This window comes from Suncus etruscus, chromosome 2 (assembly GCF_024139225.1).
Source record: "Suncus etruscus isolate mSunEtr1 chromosome 2, mSunEtr1.pri.cur, whole genome shotgun sequence".
NCBI classification, from domain to species: Eukaryota; Metazoa; Chordata; class Mammalia; order Eulipotyphla; family Soricidae; genus Suncus; species Suncus etruscus.
The window spans coordinates 134,560,075-134,579,700 of NC_064849.1; the positions used below are offsets into that span (position 1 = coordinate 134,560,075).

The window sequence follows — 19,626 nt, forward strand, 5'->3', positions numbered from 1 at the left end:
AGAGCATTTAAGAAATTTAAAGAATCAAATTTTGTCAAAAATGAAAAGCAATATCCCTTAAATATAACTGTGAAAGACTTGTAATTCACATTGGTCACAATAAAAATTAAAAAAATATTTAAAGCAATGACATATTTTCAATTTTACTGCCTTAAATAGTATTAAATGCTAATAAAAAGGAACACAGAGAAGTAGAACTATAGCTTAGATATGTAATTAATAAAAATAATTCCACCATGCTACAATAAACTAAAATTAACAATATAGTGCTTTAAAATTCATCAGTAGGAATGGGTTCTATAATAATGAAATTGGAAAATGGGGAAAGATTTCATTCATTTAACACACTTTTAAGAGCACCTATGGTACAATATCAAGCAAAGGTACTAGACAGGCCAAGACAAAGAGCCTCTCCTGTCATTCAGGGATTCAAAGTATGTCTTATTAGCTCTATAATGTATTCCTGAGATGACAGGGCAGGCACCTACCTGCCTGGCCCTTCTACTGAGGTTGGTGTTTAGGCCAGGCCCCTGCCATCTCTCTTCTTCATGTGCCAGAGACTCCTAGAGATTAAGAATTGGAAGGATCCTTGGAAACTTTGTTACACGCATTTCCTTTCTTAGCTGATATCTTAACTCAAATTTTGACATACTAACTTAAATTTACAAGATAACTGTCATAGCATATTTTAGAAGATATAGATCTTAAATCTTCATTGAAAATATGAAACAAGGAGTTTCTGAAATTATGTATTCTAAAACATAGGAAAACTTTTGAATGTATACAAAAGCGGACAGAGCAGTATGAAGAACAGTGAAGTACTAGGTACCACTAAATTTCAAAAATGATCAATATCTACCCCTCTTGTTAAGCCCAATCTTTTAATTTACTTTCTGAATAACTTAAAAACAAATTCCAGACATGATCCAATTTCATCAGTAAAAAGTTTGGTTTACATATCTAACAAAAACTTTTAAATGGTTGCACTGATGAAGGGGGAGTGTACTTTTTATGACTGAAACCCAACTATAAACATGTTCATAATCATGGCGCTTAAATAAAGATTTTAAAAAGCTCTTAAATAAAATATAGAACAGTATTATCACACATTAGAGAAAAAGAAAACAATTCCCATTAATGGTTATGTAAAATCTAGCTATGTTAACATTACCTCAACTTTATGTCTTTTCAGTTTCTGTAGATTGGGAAACAAACAAGACACTCAAATTACATTTAGTAATTTAGTAATTTAGTAAATTACATTTACATCCTTCCTAATCAGAAGTATATATTTAGATCAGAACTTATTGTACTTTTGTTTTGTTTGGAAATATTTTTATTTTGAGAACTATAAGGTAGATCAGATCTTCACTGTTAATCTAACTTATAAAGGAAATAGTTACATATTTAGTAAAATGGAACAGCTGCAAATTTAAAGAAATAATTTTTATTGATAAGCCTATAAAAGCTACTTCTAATTATATTCCTGAATAATAGTGTCTGATATACTCTAAGATGAGTGGCTTTTACTTTGCTTTGCTAGATTGTACTTATCTGTTTTTACTTTGTGTACTCTTCTCGGGTAATATATTAAGGTACTATTGATTGGGCATGCAGCATATGTGTTTATTTCCTTTAATTTTGAAAAGATGCAAACATTTTTACAAGTATCAAAACAAGATTTTCCATGTTTCTGATGTCAGTTTTTTATTGTCAAAAGAGGCAATATATTAAAATAATATTATTCGATTTTCCATACTATGTTCAACCTAAGCTATGTTAAGAAAAAAGGTTGGCAAGCTTTATGAGAAGAGTACAGGACATTTTATATGTATATTTTAAACATATATATGTGACACACACATATAATTAATAATTGTAATATGACTGGCCAGTACATGAGAAGATATTCAACATCCACAACTGAGCAGAAAGTTTCCTGGCAATATAGCAAGACCTTGGGGATCGAGAATGAGCGTGTATGGAGCCCATAGTTGCTCCCATGACAGTATGCTTCAAGGGTGGAGAAACTCTGTACCTCCTAGACCAAAGGAATTCTCTCTAACTTCCCCAATACTTGGTGTGCCTATGCAAAAACAAAAAAACAAAAAAACAACCAAAACCAAAACCAAACACACACACACATACAAAGCCTTGCCACACCAGACCTTTTTTTTTTCCTTTTCTTTCTTGTGGTTGTGGTTTTGATTATGATTTTATTTTGTTGCTGCTGCTGTGTTTTTGTCATTGCCTGTTTGGGGTGGTTTTTGTTTTGTTTTGTTTTGTTTTCTTGTTTTTCCTTTTCTTTTTCTTCTTTCTTCTTTTATTTTTTCCTTTCTTCTTTTAAACTGATATTTATAGCTTCTAGAAGGATACCCCCGGCATTTTTTTCTTATTTTTTTCCTTCCTTCCTTCCTTCCTTCCTTCCTTCCTTCCTTCCTTCCTTCCTTCCTTCCTTCCTTCCTTCCTTCCTTCCTTCCTTCCTTCCTTCCTTTCTTCCTTCCTTCCTTCCTTCCTTCTTTCCTTCCTTCCTTCCTTCCTTCCTACCTTCCTTCCTTCCTTCCTTCCTTCCTTCCTTCCTTCCTTCCTTCCTTCCTCCCTCCCTCTCTCCCTCCCTCCCTCCCTCCTTACTTCCTTCTTCCTTCCTCTCTCTTTCTTCCTTCCTTCCTTCCTTCCTTCCTTCCTTCCTTCCTTCCTTCCTTCCTTCCTTCCTTCCTTCCTTCCTTCTTTCTTTCTTTCTTTCTTTCTTTTTTTTCTTTCTTTTTTTCTTTTTCCAACAGAACCACAGAACTTGAATCATCTTCCTCATAACTCGAGGGGGGAAAAATGGATGGTACCAGGAACAACCAGTCGTATGAACATTGAGTGGAAATAAAAAATTATCAGACTTTAGCACCAAACCCAAAGTAAATGGCCCTAATTCTTTGTCATTATGTACCTTAAATATTACTGTGAAAGATTTGTAATTCACTTTGATCACAATAAAAATAATTAAAAAAATATATTCAAAAATATTTTCACTGCAAATACCACACAGTTAACACAATGAACAAAATAAAGGCTAAAATACAGAAGTTGACAGAAACACAAACATCAATCAACTCTAAATTTATAAAACATAATTGCAAGAACAGATCTCTATCTCTCTTTAACTCTCTTTCTCTCTGCCACTCTCCCTCCCTCTCAGGTCTCCACAAAAAATAATTTTAACAGCCTCATTTCTTGTGAATTATAATAAAAACTGGACATCATAATCTTAGCAAAGAGGTTGGTAACTGCTCAATAGTCTCAGCTCGGGAAAGAATGAAATCATAGCATTAAAACAGGGGTCCTCAAACTAAAACTTGCAGGACAGATGCGGCCCACTGAGGACATTTATCTGGCTTGCCAGGTGTTGTTGCTACCACTGCCTGTCCTGCTTAGTGGCCGACTAGTCTCAGGGCCTTCACAGTGTGCATGTATGGGATATGTGTCGCACTCTGACTTTCTTCCTTTTCTGTGTCTCTCTCAGTCTTGGGCATGGGTCCCAAAGTACAGCCTGCCAAAAGTAGGCCCGTAGATTCCATTGAAATAGTAAGATTGTTGATTTAATTTTACTTATTCTTCACTTTTTTTTCTTTTTGGTTTTAGACCACACATGGTGATGCTCAAGGGCTACACCTTGGTCTGTGCTCAAGAATCACTCTTGATGGGCTCAGGGAACCACATGGGATGCCTAGAATCAAACCCAGTTTGGCTGCATGGAAGGCAATGTCCTACCCACTGTACAATTATTGCTCCAGCCCTTGTCCTTCATTTTAAATATCACTTTTTTTTTTACTTCAAAATAAGGTTTGTGCAATGTGTATAGAATTTGTTTATAGTTTTTTGTTTGTTTGGTTTTGGTTTTTGGGCCACACCTAGCAGTGCTCAGAGGTTGCTCCTGGCTCTGTGCTCAGAAATCGCTCCTGGCAGCTGGGGGGACCCTATATGATGCCAGGAATTGAACCTGGGTCTGTCCTGGGTTGGCTGCATGCAATTCAAACACCCTATCACTGCGCTATTTCTCTGGTCTCTATAATTTTATTTTGTTTTTGTTTAAAGCTAATAATCCAGCCCTTCAATGGTCTGAGGGATAGTGAACTGGGCCCTGTTTAAAAAGTTGAGGACCCCCTGAACTAAAATAACGCACTACACCACAAAGAACAGAAGAAAAACAAAAAAAGGGATACCAGCTTTCGTTACCATTCCCTCTTTATTCTCTCAATTTCATACTGATTCAAATCTATTGTTTTTTGTTTTGATAGGTGACCTGACTTTTAACAATAATTATTACTAATTTTTCAAATGCAAATTGTATATGCTGTGGGGATTTTTAATTGTGGAGAATTTTATTACAAAAAGGAGTACTATCCACTAGATAGGACTTAAATTTGGATATATTTGCTTTTGACAAATACAAATACTTTTAATAAAGACCCTATAACTAAACTAAAACTTAACAATACTTTGAAAAGTTGATCCTTTTAATAATCTAGGCAAGGGAACAATGATAATAGTCTGAACTCTATGAACTAGCTCAACAATCAAAAGATAAAACCTGAGTATGGCACACCTTAAAGTTTAATTAAAAAATTAAAGCAACTCATAATCAGAAGAGAACTGAGTAAAAGAATAAGATAGGACATGTCTAGGCAATGAAGTACAAAATACTGTCAAATTTTAATTAAAAAATGTTTTCAATTTAAGCTGACCCAGGCCAGTGATTTTTCATTATTTTTACCACAGTTCCATGACTACTGACATTTTCATCAGAACAAATAAAGGATTTTTTTAAATTTAAAATGACAAAAATTATTTTAAAATCTGACTTATAATTTCTTAGAGCTCTAAACTCAAAAAGAATTTGATTTTAGCTGGACTTTTCTCTTACCTTAGAACTGATTTATACCTTCACTTTAAAAATATTTTTTACAAAGATATTCTACCATATTGAAAAACAAATTGTATCATAACTATATTGCCACTGACTCTGGAAATGAAACCACATATTCATGAATCATTTGGTTTATGGCTAAACATTAGAATGAAACAAACTTTTCCTCAAAGCAATTTGTCCAAGTAGATAAACTAAAAGGAAGTTGGGTATATGACAGTAGACAAGCAAATTGAAAAACAAAAGAAAATGTATTAGTGTAGCATCAATAAATGTGTGAGAAATTCAGAGAGACAAAGAGAGATTAAGAGAGAGAGAGACAGACAGACAGACAGACAGACAGACAAGAGAGTCAGACAGAGGATCTACCTAAAAAATCTACCACAGAGAACTAGAAACCAACTCTGATTCTTTTATTTGCAACTCCAATGCCAAGTGTCATCATTATAAGTAATTATCTGAATAACTCCAAAACCTATTTTACTATTTCAAACTGAATATAACAGATCCACTTTGATTTTTTTTTTTGCATTATTTTTAAAGCCAGTAGAGTAGCCACTAGTGCCAAGAGCACGTTTGAAAGACATACCTTAATGCCAAGTAAATTATTCTACAACAAATAGGGTTAGAACCTATCCTTAATTATGGACAATTGCAATCTCACTAATTGCCGATTGTCAATATCAAAAGCTCCAGGCCTAAGTACTACCCAATTCTCTCTACTTCTTACGTAAGGAAGTTGAAAGAACTACATAAAAGATAAACAGTAATAGTTGCTGAACTTGTTCTGTGCACAAAAATAAGCCCTTTCTTTACCTTACTATACCTGTTCAAATTCTACTGCAGTTCACCTATGGGTCACTTTCTTTTGCTTTTCAGCCTTTAAATCCATGAGGGAGCAACAGCACCATTACTGCTTATCTTCGAGGTTATTCTGACAAGCCTGATACCATCTCTATGTTGGTTACTCTTAACAGCCACATGGACCTTAGTTTAATGCTGCAAACGCCATGGACTTTTCAACTTGGCCACTTTGTGAAGCATTCAAGACAATTCTCTTGCCAATTCAAGAGAAGCAGAAGGTATAGAGTTTCGAGTGTGAAAATGTATCTTCTAATTTCTAGCTACTGAGGAAACAGTCCAGCTCCACAACTTAACCTTATCAAACTTTCAAGCCACTAAATTTCTGCCAGATCTATAGACTTTACACTGTGCCGTGGCACAGTAGTGTCAGTCCAGTAGGATCACAGCAAATCTGATGAGAAAGTTACATAGAAGATCGGCAAACACACAGAGGCTCAATTAGCACCAACCTGAGCCCAGTAAATCCTCAGACAGTAACTTTAGTAACACTATTGGGATATATAAAAATTATTTCAAATTGAGCCCTATTGATCTAAACTTTGGTGATCTTATTTGCTTTTCTGTTGTAACAAACAATATGAAGTATATCTGTGCCTATAAAAGGGTAGGCTAGAATGGTGGGTAGGAAACTGAAGCACTAGTGGAAGGAAGGTCATACTGGCAGTAGGATTGGTGTTTAAACATTTAATGCTAAAACAACTGTATTATGAACAACTTGGTAAATAACTGCTAGTAATAAAAAAGTTTTTAAATATCAAGATTTGACCAGAATCTAAAGTGCATTAAAAACGAACAAAAACAAACAAACAAACAAAAACATTGGTGTAACTCTTACAGTGATGGCTAACCTTTTTGAGCCCGAGTGCCCAAACTGCCACACAATGCCTGGTCCTCCCAATGGCCAGTCCAGCCCTGTTGCCAGGGGAGCTGCAAAGCAGACACTGGCACACTTGCCGCCCTCTGAGCCGCATATCTTAATTGCGGACCCCTTCCTGCATACCAGCTGCAAGGCCTTTGTGTGCGATAGGTTCGCCATCGAGGCTCTAGGAAATTGACCAGAGGAGAATCTTCAATGAAATGACCAAATAGTATAGAAAAATTTCATGATTTCATCTCTCCTGATGGCTGCATAATACTCCATTGTGTATATGAAGTCATAAAATTTTCCTATACATGGATGTACATGAACTCTATTATGCTGAGTGAAATAAGTCAGAGAGAGAGAGAAAGATGCAGAATGGTCACACTCATCTATGGGTTTTAAGAAAATGAAAGACATTCTTGCAATAATTTTCAGAGATAAAAGAGAGGAGGGCTGGAAGTTACAGCCCACTGCATGAACCTCACCACAAAGAGTGATGAGTTTAGTTAGAGAAATATCTACATTGCGAACTATCCTAACAATGAATGCATGAGGGAAATAGAAAGCCTGTCTAGAGTACATGTGGGGCGGGGTGGGGAGGAGGGATATTTGGGACATTGGTGATGGGAATTTTGCACTGGTGATGAGGTGTATCCTCTTACATGACTGAAACCCAATCACAATCAGGTTTGTAATCAAGGTGTTTAAATAAAATATTATTTAAAAAAAAAGAAATGACCACATAGTAAAGACAACAAAACAAAAAATAAACAGAGGACTACATCAAATTAAAAAGCTCTGCACAGTGAAATAGGAGAAAATATCTGCATACAAAACTTCTGATAAAGGGTTAATATCCAAGATCTATAAATCATTCATAACACTCACCAACAAAAAATTCAATGACCCATCCACAAATAGGGTGAGTATATAAACAGACATTTCTCCAAAGAAGACAAAAGGGTGGCCAACAGGCCTATATCAAAAGTACTCATAATCACTCATGATTAGAGAAATGCAAATCAAAATAACAATGCAATCATATCATATCATGTACATTCAAAGAGTCTGGAAATAGCCAGTATTGAGGGGGTTGTGGTGAGAAAATAACCCTTATCCACTGCGAGAGGGAATATCATTTGGTTCAACCACTATGGAAGGCAATATGGAGATTTCTCATAAAAAAAAAAAAAGGAATAGAATTGCAATGACTCAGAGATACCACTTCTTGGCATCTAGCCCCTGAACACAAAAAGGATATATTACACCTACATCCATCACTGCACTTAGTACAATAGTTAAGATATGAAAACAACTCAAATGTCCAACTACACAAAAAGTTGTGGTATACACAGTGGGATGCTATACAACTCTAAGAAAAAAAACAAAATCATGTAATGTGCAACAAAATGAATGGAACTAGAGAATACTGTGTTGTCAGAAGAAAGTTTACACATACAAAATGGTCTCTCATGTGATACTTGAAGACACAAGACACACAGTAAGGCAGCAACAAAGGCACACAAGCAACATCATGGTAGATCTTCATATTAAAAATATTCATGTACCATATAATATCATAGTCTAACACGAATATTAGATATCGTGAAGTGAAATGTTTAAAATATCTAATCCTGAACATTTTGCATATAAGTATACAGTTGTGTGTATGTTTGTGTGTGTGTGTGGGGGGGTTGAGTCCATGCTAGATATATGTTAGACATGCTCTCCATCACTAAGCTATATAAGGACCATTAAAATATTAATTTTCAGCTAGAATGAAGGTAGGGGCTTAATTTACATGTGGTCCACAATGGGTTTTATCCCAGACACTCCTCCAATCCATGCCCGGAGTGAGCCCTGCACACTGCATACACACACAAAAGGAGGGGTTTTCCTCAATGTTTTTATAAACTAACTTTTCAGGAATCACTACAGAAAACTTATTGCTATTTTGAAAAATGTTACTTATAATATACCATAATAATTGAGGTGCCAACACACCTCAAACAGTTTGCATTTAGTTTCCCAGTGCATGGGGCTCCACATAAATCCAGTATTATTTAATGTTTAATGACATCTTGTAGTACAGTCATTATTTATTATAAATTACTGTTATTTCTTTCTCCTCAATGGGAGCATACATTGATTTAAGTTTTGAAATTATTATTATACTCTCCTATAAATTTCACCTTGAAATCTAAAAATGACTCATTTTTTAAGACTATTTATTTATTTTGGTTTTTTGGGTCATACCTGGCAGCACTCAGGGATTACTCCTGGCTCTACACTCAGAAATCACTCCTGGCAGGCTTGGGGCACCATATGCAATGCTGGGATTCAAACCACTGTCGTTCTGCATGCAGGGCAAATGCCCTACCTCCATGCTATCTCTCTGGACCCTGTTTCAGACCCTTTACTAGTAAAGAGAGTGGTGATTTTTGAGGAATTCAAAATATTTTTCTTCTGAATATTTAGTCTACTTTATAAATTCAAATGAAAAAGACTTAAGGGTTGCTTGGCTTCATGAACTTTCCTCAGCACTGCATGAAGGGTGGAGATGGAATTAGGAACTAGGCCATTCCTTATCTTCAGTTGATTTCTATATACTCTACTTTTTAGGCTTACTCTTTCTTTGTCTTAAGTTTGACTAATTTTCTTAACTGATTGCTGCTGTATAATTCCTCGCTGCTATTCTTATTAGTATGAAATTTTATTAGCTTTTGAGGGTGTACTTATGTATCAATTTTTGGATGGAATGTTTTTCTTTTCCTTCGACAAAATCCTGCTAGTAAACAATTGTGTTAGTCTAAAAGGCCAAGTCCCTAATTACTTTTGTGATGAATAAAAATGTTCTGTAAGATTTTATCATCTCAACTGCACTGCTCTATTCACTAATAAAATATGATGGTCTACTAAGATCTATTATAAGGTTCCTTTTGCACATATCAGTTCTGAAGATATTAGAAACTAACATTTATTGACTGAAGACATTGAACATTAACTATAAGCTAAGGTGAACATTAACTATATTGTTCATTATACACCAATCCTATGAGGTAGAATATCTCTGGAGAAAATTCAAGTGAGAAAACTTACCATTGCTACTTGATGGCAAAGCAGAGATTTAAACCCTTTTCATCTTCCACCTGAACTCAGTTCTTTCCCCACTACTTTAGTACCTTCTAAGGTTTTAGGGGTCATTTGTCCGCTAGAAGACTGCTGCATTATCCTTTTTAAATCACCATTTCCTTTTCAACCTAACACAAATACTCAATACATATTTACTAATTAAATGTTAAAATTATAATTTCATTGCTTTCCTTACATATCTTTGATTATGCCCTTTTGTTTTAGAAATAATACTACTATTTTTGTTTGTTTTGTTTCTGGGCCACATCTGGTGATGCTCAGGGGTTACTCCTAGCTATGCACTCAGAAATCGCTCCTGGCTTAGGGGACCATGTGGGATGCAGGGGATAGGACCAAATCAAGGTCTGTCCTGGGTCAACTGCTTGCAAGGCAAACATCCTACTGCTGTGCTATTGCTCCTGGCTTGGGGGACCCAATGGGATGCCAGGGAATAGAACCCCGGTCCATCCTAGGTCAGCCACATGCAAGGCAAACGCCCTACTGCTGTGGCACCGCTTTGGCCCCTGGAGTAATACTTTTCTTAACACCATTCTTCTCACTTGTTTCAAAGTGGTTTAAGAGTCACATTTATAACATAAAGTCAATTTTACAAGTTTAAGATATTCCAACTATCTGTTCTATGGGAATTAACTAAAATGAACAGAAATGCACAATTCCTTTGGATATTCCATTGCATGACCCTGACTACATTTGTTTTAGTGGGTGAACTGTTTGAAATAACTAAGTCAAGTATTTACGTATTGGGTACATACATATTTACATATGTATTTTGCTTCCTGCAAAAGCAACTCCATGCTTTCCAGAAACCCAGATACCAATTATGTCTCCTGCAGTGCCCTGACAACCCTGGGAACCAATGATTAGAGCCACTGACCGGCTTTATTCAGGCTAACCTTATTACTGCAGATCTGTTTAATCTCTTAGTTTGTCAAATTTCTGACAAATTAACAGGTCAAACATCTGAACAGACTATATAGCCTAAGGAGCATGTTTGATTTAATTAAAGGTTAGTGCACAGAATATGCTAACACAGAAAGAGTGCAGTTTCAGAGAGGATAACAAGAGCACCATTTAGCAATATTTCAAGATAGGTAAGGCTCTAGCCTCACACTTTATATCACAACTATAAATAATTATTAAAGATTTTTTTGAGATACCAATGCAAAATTAAGTAGATATCTAAAAATATATAAAGAGATAATAGAAATGAGGATTAAGCAGACTAGTACATGGTAGGAAACTTGCCACAAGAGTAGAGAATGCAGTTAGGGTAGTGAATGGTTGGTCTACTGTGTCACTGACAGTTGGAATTGATCACTTTGGACAAGAACTGGGTGTTGAAAGGGGATAAAGTGATATGCTTGATACCCCCTCATTAGCAACAGTGCAGACCACAGTGTCAAATATAAAGAGAGGAGACAGAGAGACAGACAGACAGACAGACAGACAGACAGACAGACAGACAGACAGACAGACAGACAGAGGGGGAAGTAAAATGTCTGCCCCAGAGGCAGGCAGGGGAAGGTAGGAGAGGGTGGGAGGAAAATTGGGGACATTGGTGGCAGGACATGTGCTTTGGTAAAGGGTGATATACATTGTATGACTGAAATTCAATCACAATCAATTTTGTAATCAAAGCACATAAGTAACTTAATTATATAAAATACATAAAGAAAAAGATGTATTTTACAATAAAACCAAGTGAATTTATTGGCCTAGAAAAAGAGATTACTTGACAGAGCTAGAGTGAGACTACAAGACTCTTAATGACTCTTTCCATATTAGAATTTTTCATATCAGAATTTACATATAAAATTCAATCGGGCAAGAATCTTTTATATTATAAAATATACAACAAGGCCAGAGAAAAATATACTTATTATAACCAGTTGGGATAACATCAGAAATAAATTAAGATGACACTAGGCTGTGTGGAACAATTTTTAAAAATACAAAGCCAAAAGGTCAGATCTGAATTGTACTCTCAACATTTAAGACCAAGAACCTACTTTAGATATTTGCATCTTAATAACAGATGCAATAGTAACATTTAAAAACCTATCATTTGGCGGAGAGATAGCACAGCGGTGTTTGCCTTGCAAGCAGCCGATCCAGGACCAAAGGTGGATGGTTCGAATTCCGGTGTCCCATATGGTCCCCTGTGCCTGCCAAGAGCTATTTCTGAACAGACAGCCAGGAGTAACCCCTGAGCATCGTCAGGTGTGGCCCCCCCAAAAAAAACCAAAACCAAAAACAAAAACATATCATTTAAAAACTTGAATTAAATTATTTTGAAAATCACTTACACTGATGACTGATGAAGAAGTTGACAAATTTAAACCTTCAAGATCAGCAATCAAGCTTGGAGAAACAGCTGCTGTGGGAAGCACAACTGGAGTGGATACTGGATTAACTATAAGAAAAGAACCAAATTATCCAATTTACATGAAGTTTCAATTCACATCATTAAAGCAACATTTTAATTTTGCTAGCAAATCTAATTACATCATTTTGATTAATAAATCTAAGACAATTCTATTTAGCATTTTGATTTAGTCATATTATTATCAAGTCAGGCCAGTTATTAGTCTTAGCCTTCAAAATGTACATTTTTAAAATTCTGTAACAAAATAAAAATGTAAACATCCTGAGTAATAGTGTTCGACAATTTCTATCTTGTAATATTACTACTCATATTAATCACCCAGCAACTTCCCCATAATTTATTTTTACAGACTAAAAAATAACAATAGTTTTATGAGTTCTATAGCTGTTAGAAGTTAAATAAAGTATTCAAATATTTTCCTATTTAATTCTCCATTCTAATAATTATAGGGTTCAGTTCCTTTCTAATAAAACTTTGTCAACAAAAGCCATGTGTCAGATAGCACTATGTGACTCGTTTTAAAACTCCTATGAGGTTAAATTCCTGAAATCTGAAAATACTTTAAAAATACAAAACAATTGTGTCAGTTCCAGTTAAGGACCTTCAAAGGCTCACAACTGCCTACAAAGGTTCTTTGTGATTGATCTCAAATTTTCTATGAGGATAGAAATGTTTATTGCTGTGCTGTCCAATATGATAGGCACCAGTCACAGTCTAATGTGTTATTGAAAATGGCTAGTACAACTAAGAAAATTCATTTTAAATTTTGACTAAATTTATTAAGTGGCTATGACATAATGGACAGCACAGGATAGTTTATCCCTAATTCCTTTATTTCTACTAGTCTGTGAAAGCAAGTTTTAAGACATTTTAAGTGAGATGGAGGGGTGTTTCTCTCTTTTTTTATTGTTTGGGGATGAAACAGGTCTTGCTGAAAAAACCATATGGTGCTGGAAATTAAAGTCAGGGTTCCATCCCTTTGAGTGGTCCCCTTTCCCCCACCCCACTTAATGTGCAGATCCATAAGGATAGGAGTTAAATACAGAATAGGTAGAAACTGGTTAGGTCCAAGACCAGAAAATTACATAAAATATCTAAGAGGTGAGAGACTAGAAAGACAAAAGACTTGGAATTATCCAGCAGTCCTAAGAGAAATGTTTAAAGAAATGTTTCTAGGAAAAAAGAGGACTTCTGTGATATACAAGGTCCTACAGGATAATTGGACGAGTGAGACAGAATTTAATTAGTCATGAACTAAAACAACTAACTATATAATAGAGGTAAGAAGACATGTAGCTTATTTATTTTTAGGTAGAGTTGGGGATTGAACTCAGAACCTCATATATTCTCTACCAATGTATGAGAGCAAGACATATTCTCTACCAGAGTCATATTGGCTCCTAGAAAGAACATTTATTGTAAAGACTTCATAATCTGAGATACAGTGAGATAAAGACTTGTCAGTCATAAAATAAATTAATGGTAGAAACTGCTTCTTCTTTCTTGAATAAAATATGTTGTATTTGGGCTGGAGTGATAGTATAGTGGGCAGGACCTCTGCCTTGCATGTAGTCAAATAGTTCAATCCCCAGCACCACGTATGGTCCTCCAAGCCCTGCAAGATGTAAACCCTGAGCACAGAGCCTTGAATATAACCAGGTATGGCCCAAAAAAATAAACAAAAATGTGTTGCCTTTCCATGTAACACGTGACTGGTGCTTTTTTATAAGCACCATTTGCTTGCTTGTACAAATATTCAAATTATCTGGAATAAAAACTTAAGTAAGAAATAAAGTCTCTGGGACTGGAGCAAAAGTACAGAGGGTAGGGTTTGCACAGGGTCCACCCAGGTTCAATCCCCGTTATTCCATATTGTCCCTGGAGCACCACCAGAAGTAATTTCACAGTATAGTGCCAGGAGTAACCCTTGTTCATCATTGTTTGTGGCCACCAAACAAAAGGAAACAAAAGAAATAATCTGATTTCAACTATGGCTTGGCTAAATACTTAAATTCCATCAGAGAAAGAAATAGCTTCACACTATAGCAAGTTTGATCTTTATAAAAAGGAGAGGGAGGGAAGAAGAGAGAGAGAGACAGAGAGAGGTAGGGGGGGTGAGAGAGTGAGAGAGTGAGTGCAGAGCAAATGGGGGCTTTTTACTCTTTTAGAAGACAGAGGCTCTGGTAATAAAGAAATAATCACACATTTATTTACAGGTCTCACAAGATGAAAGCTGGCACTGAAGGTTTATCCTGAAAGAATTCTAAAAAAATTGACTATGCTTAAGTAAATTAATGAGTAAAAAAACAAAAAATGATTACCTAATTAAAAGAAAAAATAACATGGCCACGCAAAATGATAGTACAGTGGGTAAGGGCTTTTGCCTTGTACATGGACAACATGGTTTTAATCTCAGGTACCCTGTATTATAATCCCCTCCCCCAGGTCTGACAGGAGTGACCCAAGAACAAAGTCAGGAGTAAACCTTTAGCACCAGCAGATATGGCCCCAAAACTTAAAACAAAATGAAAAGGACATGACCTACAGGTTTAAAACAAGATAGCAATTTCATCAATTAAAGTGGTAACAGCAATGTTTATTTTTATTTATTGTTTTGAGGCCACATCAGACAGTGTTCAGGAATTACTCCTGGCTCTTTTCTCAGGAACAAATCTTGGGATATGCAGGGGATCAAACCCAAGGCAACAACACGTTACCCATTATAGTCTTTCTCTAGCCTAGCAGAGGCAATATTTAAATTAAAAAACCAGCATAATAGGGTATAAAGAATCTGGCATTCTCAACTGAGACTGTGTAACTGGATACAAACTTTATGGAGGGCAATTTTAGACAATAGAACTCTTTTGTTTTTTGGGGGATAAAAATGACATTTCTTTTTTTTTTTAATTAAATAATTTTTATTTTGACCAAAGTGGATTATAAATCTTTCATAGTAATATTTTAGGTACACAGAATTTATTAGAACAATATAAAGGATAACCATGGAGTCATTAAATACAAAGTTGTTAAAGAATATTTATGGAGGGGCCGGAGAGATAGCATGGAGGTAAGGCGTTTGCCTTTCATGCAGAAGGTCATCGGTTCAAATCCCGGCGTCCCATATGGTCCCCCGTGCCTGCCAGGAGCTACTACTGAGCAGATAGCCAGGAGTAACCCCTGAGCGATGCCGGGTGTGGCCCAAAAACCAAAAAAAAAAAAAAAAAAAAAAAAAAAAGAATATTTATGGTATGGAAAGAAATGTGTATGATAAACAGAAAGACATCAGTAATAAAACAGTATCTGAGATTGGTGATTGGTCCCAATGAGGAGTTTTGACTGTGAAGACTATACAGCTACAACAAATAACTCAGGTGTTAAGATTTTAAATCTAATTTCACAACTTTCTACAAAACTTTTTGTTTTCCCTAAAATACCTTATATAATTATTAAAATTATGCAACTATCTTCCTGATCAGTTTTTTCTTTAGAATAAGGAGTTTTACTTATAAATAAAACTATGATTTAATGATATAAAACAAGTTAGCTTGTTATAGGTAATTTGCTGTCACTGCCTTGTCTTCATTATTATCTCCTATAATGATTATCATATTTTAAACATATTACATTTGTAAACTCATTTAATCATTTTCTTTTTTCTTTTTCTTTTCCTTTTTTTTTTTTTTTTAAGTTTTTGGGTCACACCCAGCAGGATTTACCCAGCTCAGGGTTTATTCCTGGCTCAGGTCTCAGGGATCACTCCTAGAGGGTTTGGGAGATTATACGGGTATAGAGATCAAACCCAGGTAAAAAAAAAAAAAATGCAAGGCAAGTGTCTGGCATGCCATACTATTTCTCTGGCCCTAATATTATTTTAATAATTTTAAAAACATACTACTATCATTGCCTTACTTGATGGTCTCTACTACAACTCATTCAACAACATGGTATCACAGACCACAAGTTTTATCTTAGACATGCTTATTGTTAGATGATCATTTTTAAGAACTCTTTAGTTAGTTGTACAAGTCAAATAATTACATAGGTTTATATCTCCTATAAAAGAATATCAGAATAGGGTTTCTGCTCTGTAATCATTCTACCAAGATCACATGTCAAAAAAAAGGAGCATAATTTCAGTTCACCTAAATCAAGCCATATTATTTATATTTGGTTTTGGGACTACACCTGGGCAGTGTTCAGGGCTTTCACCTAGCTTTGTACTCAATCACTACTGACAGTGCTTTAGGGGTCATACATAGTGCCATAGATCAAACTGGAGTCAGTCTATTTATAGGGCAAAGGCCTGTAATCCTAGTATTCTTTCCCCAGCCTGAGGTCATATATTATTCTAGGTTTTCTAAAGTATTGCCAGTTAAACCCATGAAATAAGATTAATAATTTTATGACCTAAGGCACTGTAGAAACTTTTTATTCTTTTATCATTTGACAAATGTATAAAATAAGACACAAGAAAATTAACTCATTTATTTGATTAATGTTCATACTAGGACTATAATATGTGAGAACATTCCTGCATCATATGAATTAAGGAAACATCAAGTGACTTATTTTTAAAATTCACAAAAATTGAGAACTGGAGCAATAGCATTTGTCTTATACTGGGGTCAACCTGGGTTTGATACCCAGCATCCCAAATGGCCACCTAAGCACCGCCAAGACTAATTCTTGAGTGCAAAGCCAGCAATACCCCAAGTAACACCAGATGTGGCTCAAAAACCAAAATCAAACAAATCACTGAAATTTATAGTATTCTGTTTACTTCCAGGGTGATGGACTTTAGTTAGAAAGGGATAATGCTTATTTTGGGCAATTCTTCCTCGTCTAGTCCTGGACTCCTCTCTTTATTCTTGGTTCTTTACCAATTTTGAAATTCTTCTTAAGTTTTGCATCTTGGTACTGGCTAGGTGAGTACCCCAGTACCTAAAAGATTCTGTGTACATCTCTCTTCTTATTTCTCTTATAACACAGCCATAAACTGCCAAGCTAGTGGTTTCTCCCATTATTCTATAGAGAGATCTCTGGCAAGGACAATGTTTAATGCCCTTCAATCTTCTGGCATGTATATTGGTTACCTACATCATAACAGTATTAGAAAAATGTTTTCTGAATGAAGATGGATAAGTAATAGCTAAGGCAAACGGTATTTAAATATTCACAGATCTTGCTACAGGAACTCCAAAAAGCTTCACTAAGGGCTAAAGGTGTGACTCAGTTTGGAATAAAGACCATTAACATGGCATGCCAAGACCCTGATTCCATCCCAGCACTGCAAAATGACAAATAAGCAACGCAAAGTCAACAAAAAACTGTACCTATTCATATATCTACCAAATGTATATGTATAAAGCATAAATTTTTACAAATAAGATTTTTTACAATGTCTATCAACAAATCAGAATTATTCGAATTTAGTTCCATTAAAATGTTTCCTATATTAAGTATTTCTCCACATTATACATTTTAATTTCTTTGCTTTTGTTTTTGTTGTTTGTTTTTGTCTTTTTGGGTCACACTCGGCAGTGCTCAGGGGTTATTCCTGGCTCCATGCTCAGAAATCGCTCCTGGCAGGCTCGGGGGATCATATGGGATGCTGGGATTAGAACCACTGACCTGCATGGAAGGCAAACGCCTTACCTCCATGCTATTTCTTCAGCCCCACATTTTAATTTCTTTATTAAGAATTTTTCCATAAGTACTGGAAATAGGCTAGGAAGACAAGTAGATGAGCTCTATGACAGAATAAGACTACTTGAAAACACAACTCACCTCTAGGATGAAAGAACTACACTGAAAAATAACAAGTTTAACTATAAAATAATAATTGTTTCTCTACCTCTAGTGCAAAATCTAATAAAAAATTGAACAAAGCTAGTTTACTATTTCTTACAATCTGAGGACTTGAGAGAAGATGAACATTTGTGAACATAGGAGGGTGTGTATTGGCAAATTCTGAGAAGTAGCTCTTCTGCAGATGAAATGTTATTAGTTATAGCCATATTGGTCTAAAACATTTTGTACCAAAGTACGGCCAGTGGAAAACAGTCATGACCTTTTCATTTCCAATTATTTTCCTCTGTAAGTTAGAAAATGCCATCTGCCCAATCAACGTTTAGCAAGATAGAAGGTTTAAGAGAAGGGTAACAATTTAAGTAAAACAAGCATAAATTAATAACTAAAGCAAAAGATTTTAAATTTAGAGTACTTTAATTTGACCAATTGTACTTGAGTTATGCACATGATATACTGATCAGATGAAAGGAAAAGGGTACTAACAAAATAAATTCCAAAATTTTCTTGCCTATTTCACCCACAAATCTTTCTCAGTAGATGCTAATACATTTTAAAATATGTGAATGAGTGGTACAAACGGTACAAACTACTATTAAACACAGGAGCATTAATTTGAATTTTAATACTTACAATCATCTAGATCTAGAAGTGAAATCTCTTTTTTATCTTGATCTCTTTTCTTTTCTTTTGCCTATAAAGAAAGTAAAATTTCATTTATTGTATGTCCCACTTTTTAAATCTGTGAAATAATTCTTACTGTTTTATGGTTAAGTTTTTTCTCAATTTAATCCTTCAAAGGGAAAAAAATAAAAGAAAATTTAAGACTACAGAAAAGACATTTTTTAATTAAAACTTTAATTTTAGTGTGCATACAGTAGTTTCCTTAATCAAGCAAGCTAATAATAGTTTTTTTTTAATATTCTGTGTTTACAATGATAAATTAAGAAGAAAATTGTGAAGTAAATATTTTATGATTTGACAACTTTTAGCTAAGATATAAATACAAATGTGGTTTGTCTGGCAGAAAGGGTGTAAATACTCTTAAGACTAAATTTTAAACAAATTAACTTAAGAAAAGAAAATGCATTTCATGCTGAGCTCTGAGACAATTGATTAATTATGATTAGCCTTTTCTGAAAATGACCTGTGGCAGATATTATACAAGGTACTTTATACTTCAACGTTGGATTACATCAAACCTCTACCAAAGGGTGTTCCAATTCTAATAAATTTTTAAGGTTAATAAGGATTACTTAACTTTTCCTGTTATTTTCATTTTAGTATTTCAAACACCTATCTGCACATAATTAGGGATACCTATACCTCAGATTTGCTTAATTCAGACTACTAAATTTTTGAGATGTGAATAACCATACATACATTAAGAACATGTCCCTTAGGCCAGGAACATAGCTCAGTAGTAGAGCACTTGCCTTTCCCATGTGAAACCCAGGTTTGATCCCCAGCACCATTTAAAAAAATGTGTTCCAAAGCCTTAGTGATTATAGATTTTTAGATTCACAAAAGATATAAAATTCCATCCTAGGTAGTAATACAATCAATTAAACACCAACAAAGATTATTTTGCTAAATGGATGTATCTGAGTCAAAATTATTGCAATTTTATCATCTGTA

At 34.9% G+C, this 19,626-nt stretch overlaps 1 protein-coding gene across 1 annotated transcript in view; it reads right to left on the minus strand.

Moving 5' to 3' along the window:
• AP3B1 (adaptor related protein complex 3 subunit beta 1) overlaps positions 1-19,626 on the minus strand; it is a 239,500-nt gene that overhangs the window by 56,893 nt on the left and 162,981 nt on the right. The window contains exons 21-22 of the mRNA XM_049766041.1: positions 18,622-18,682; positions 12,101-12,207 (exon numbers count right to left, since the gene is read on the minus strand). Of these exons, the coding sequence (XP_049621998.1) occupies positions 12,101-12,207; positions 18,622-18,682 (168 nt within the window). The remainder of the gene's footprint in view (positions 1-12,100; positions 12,208-18,621; positions 18,683-19,626) is intronic.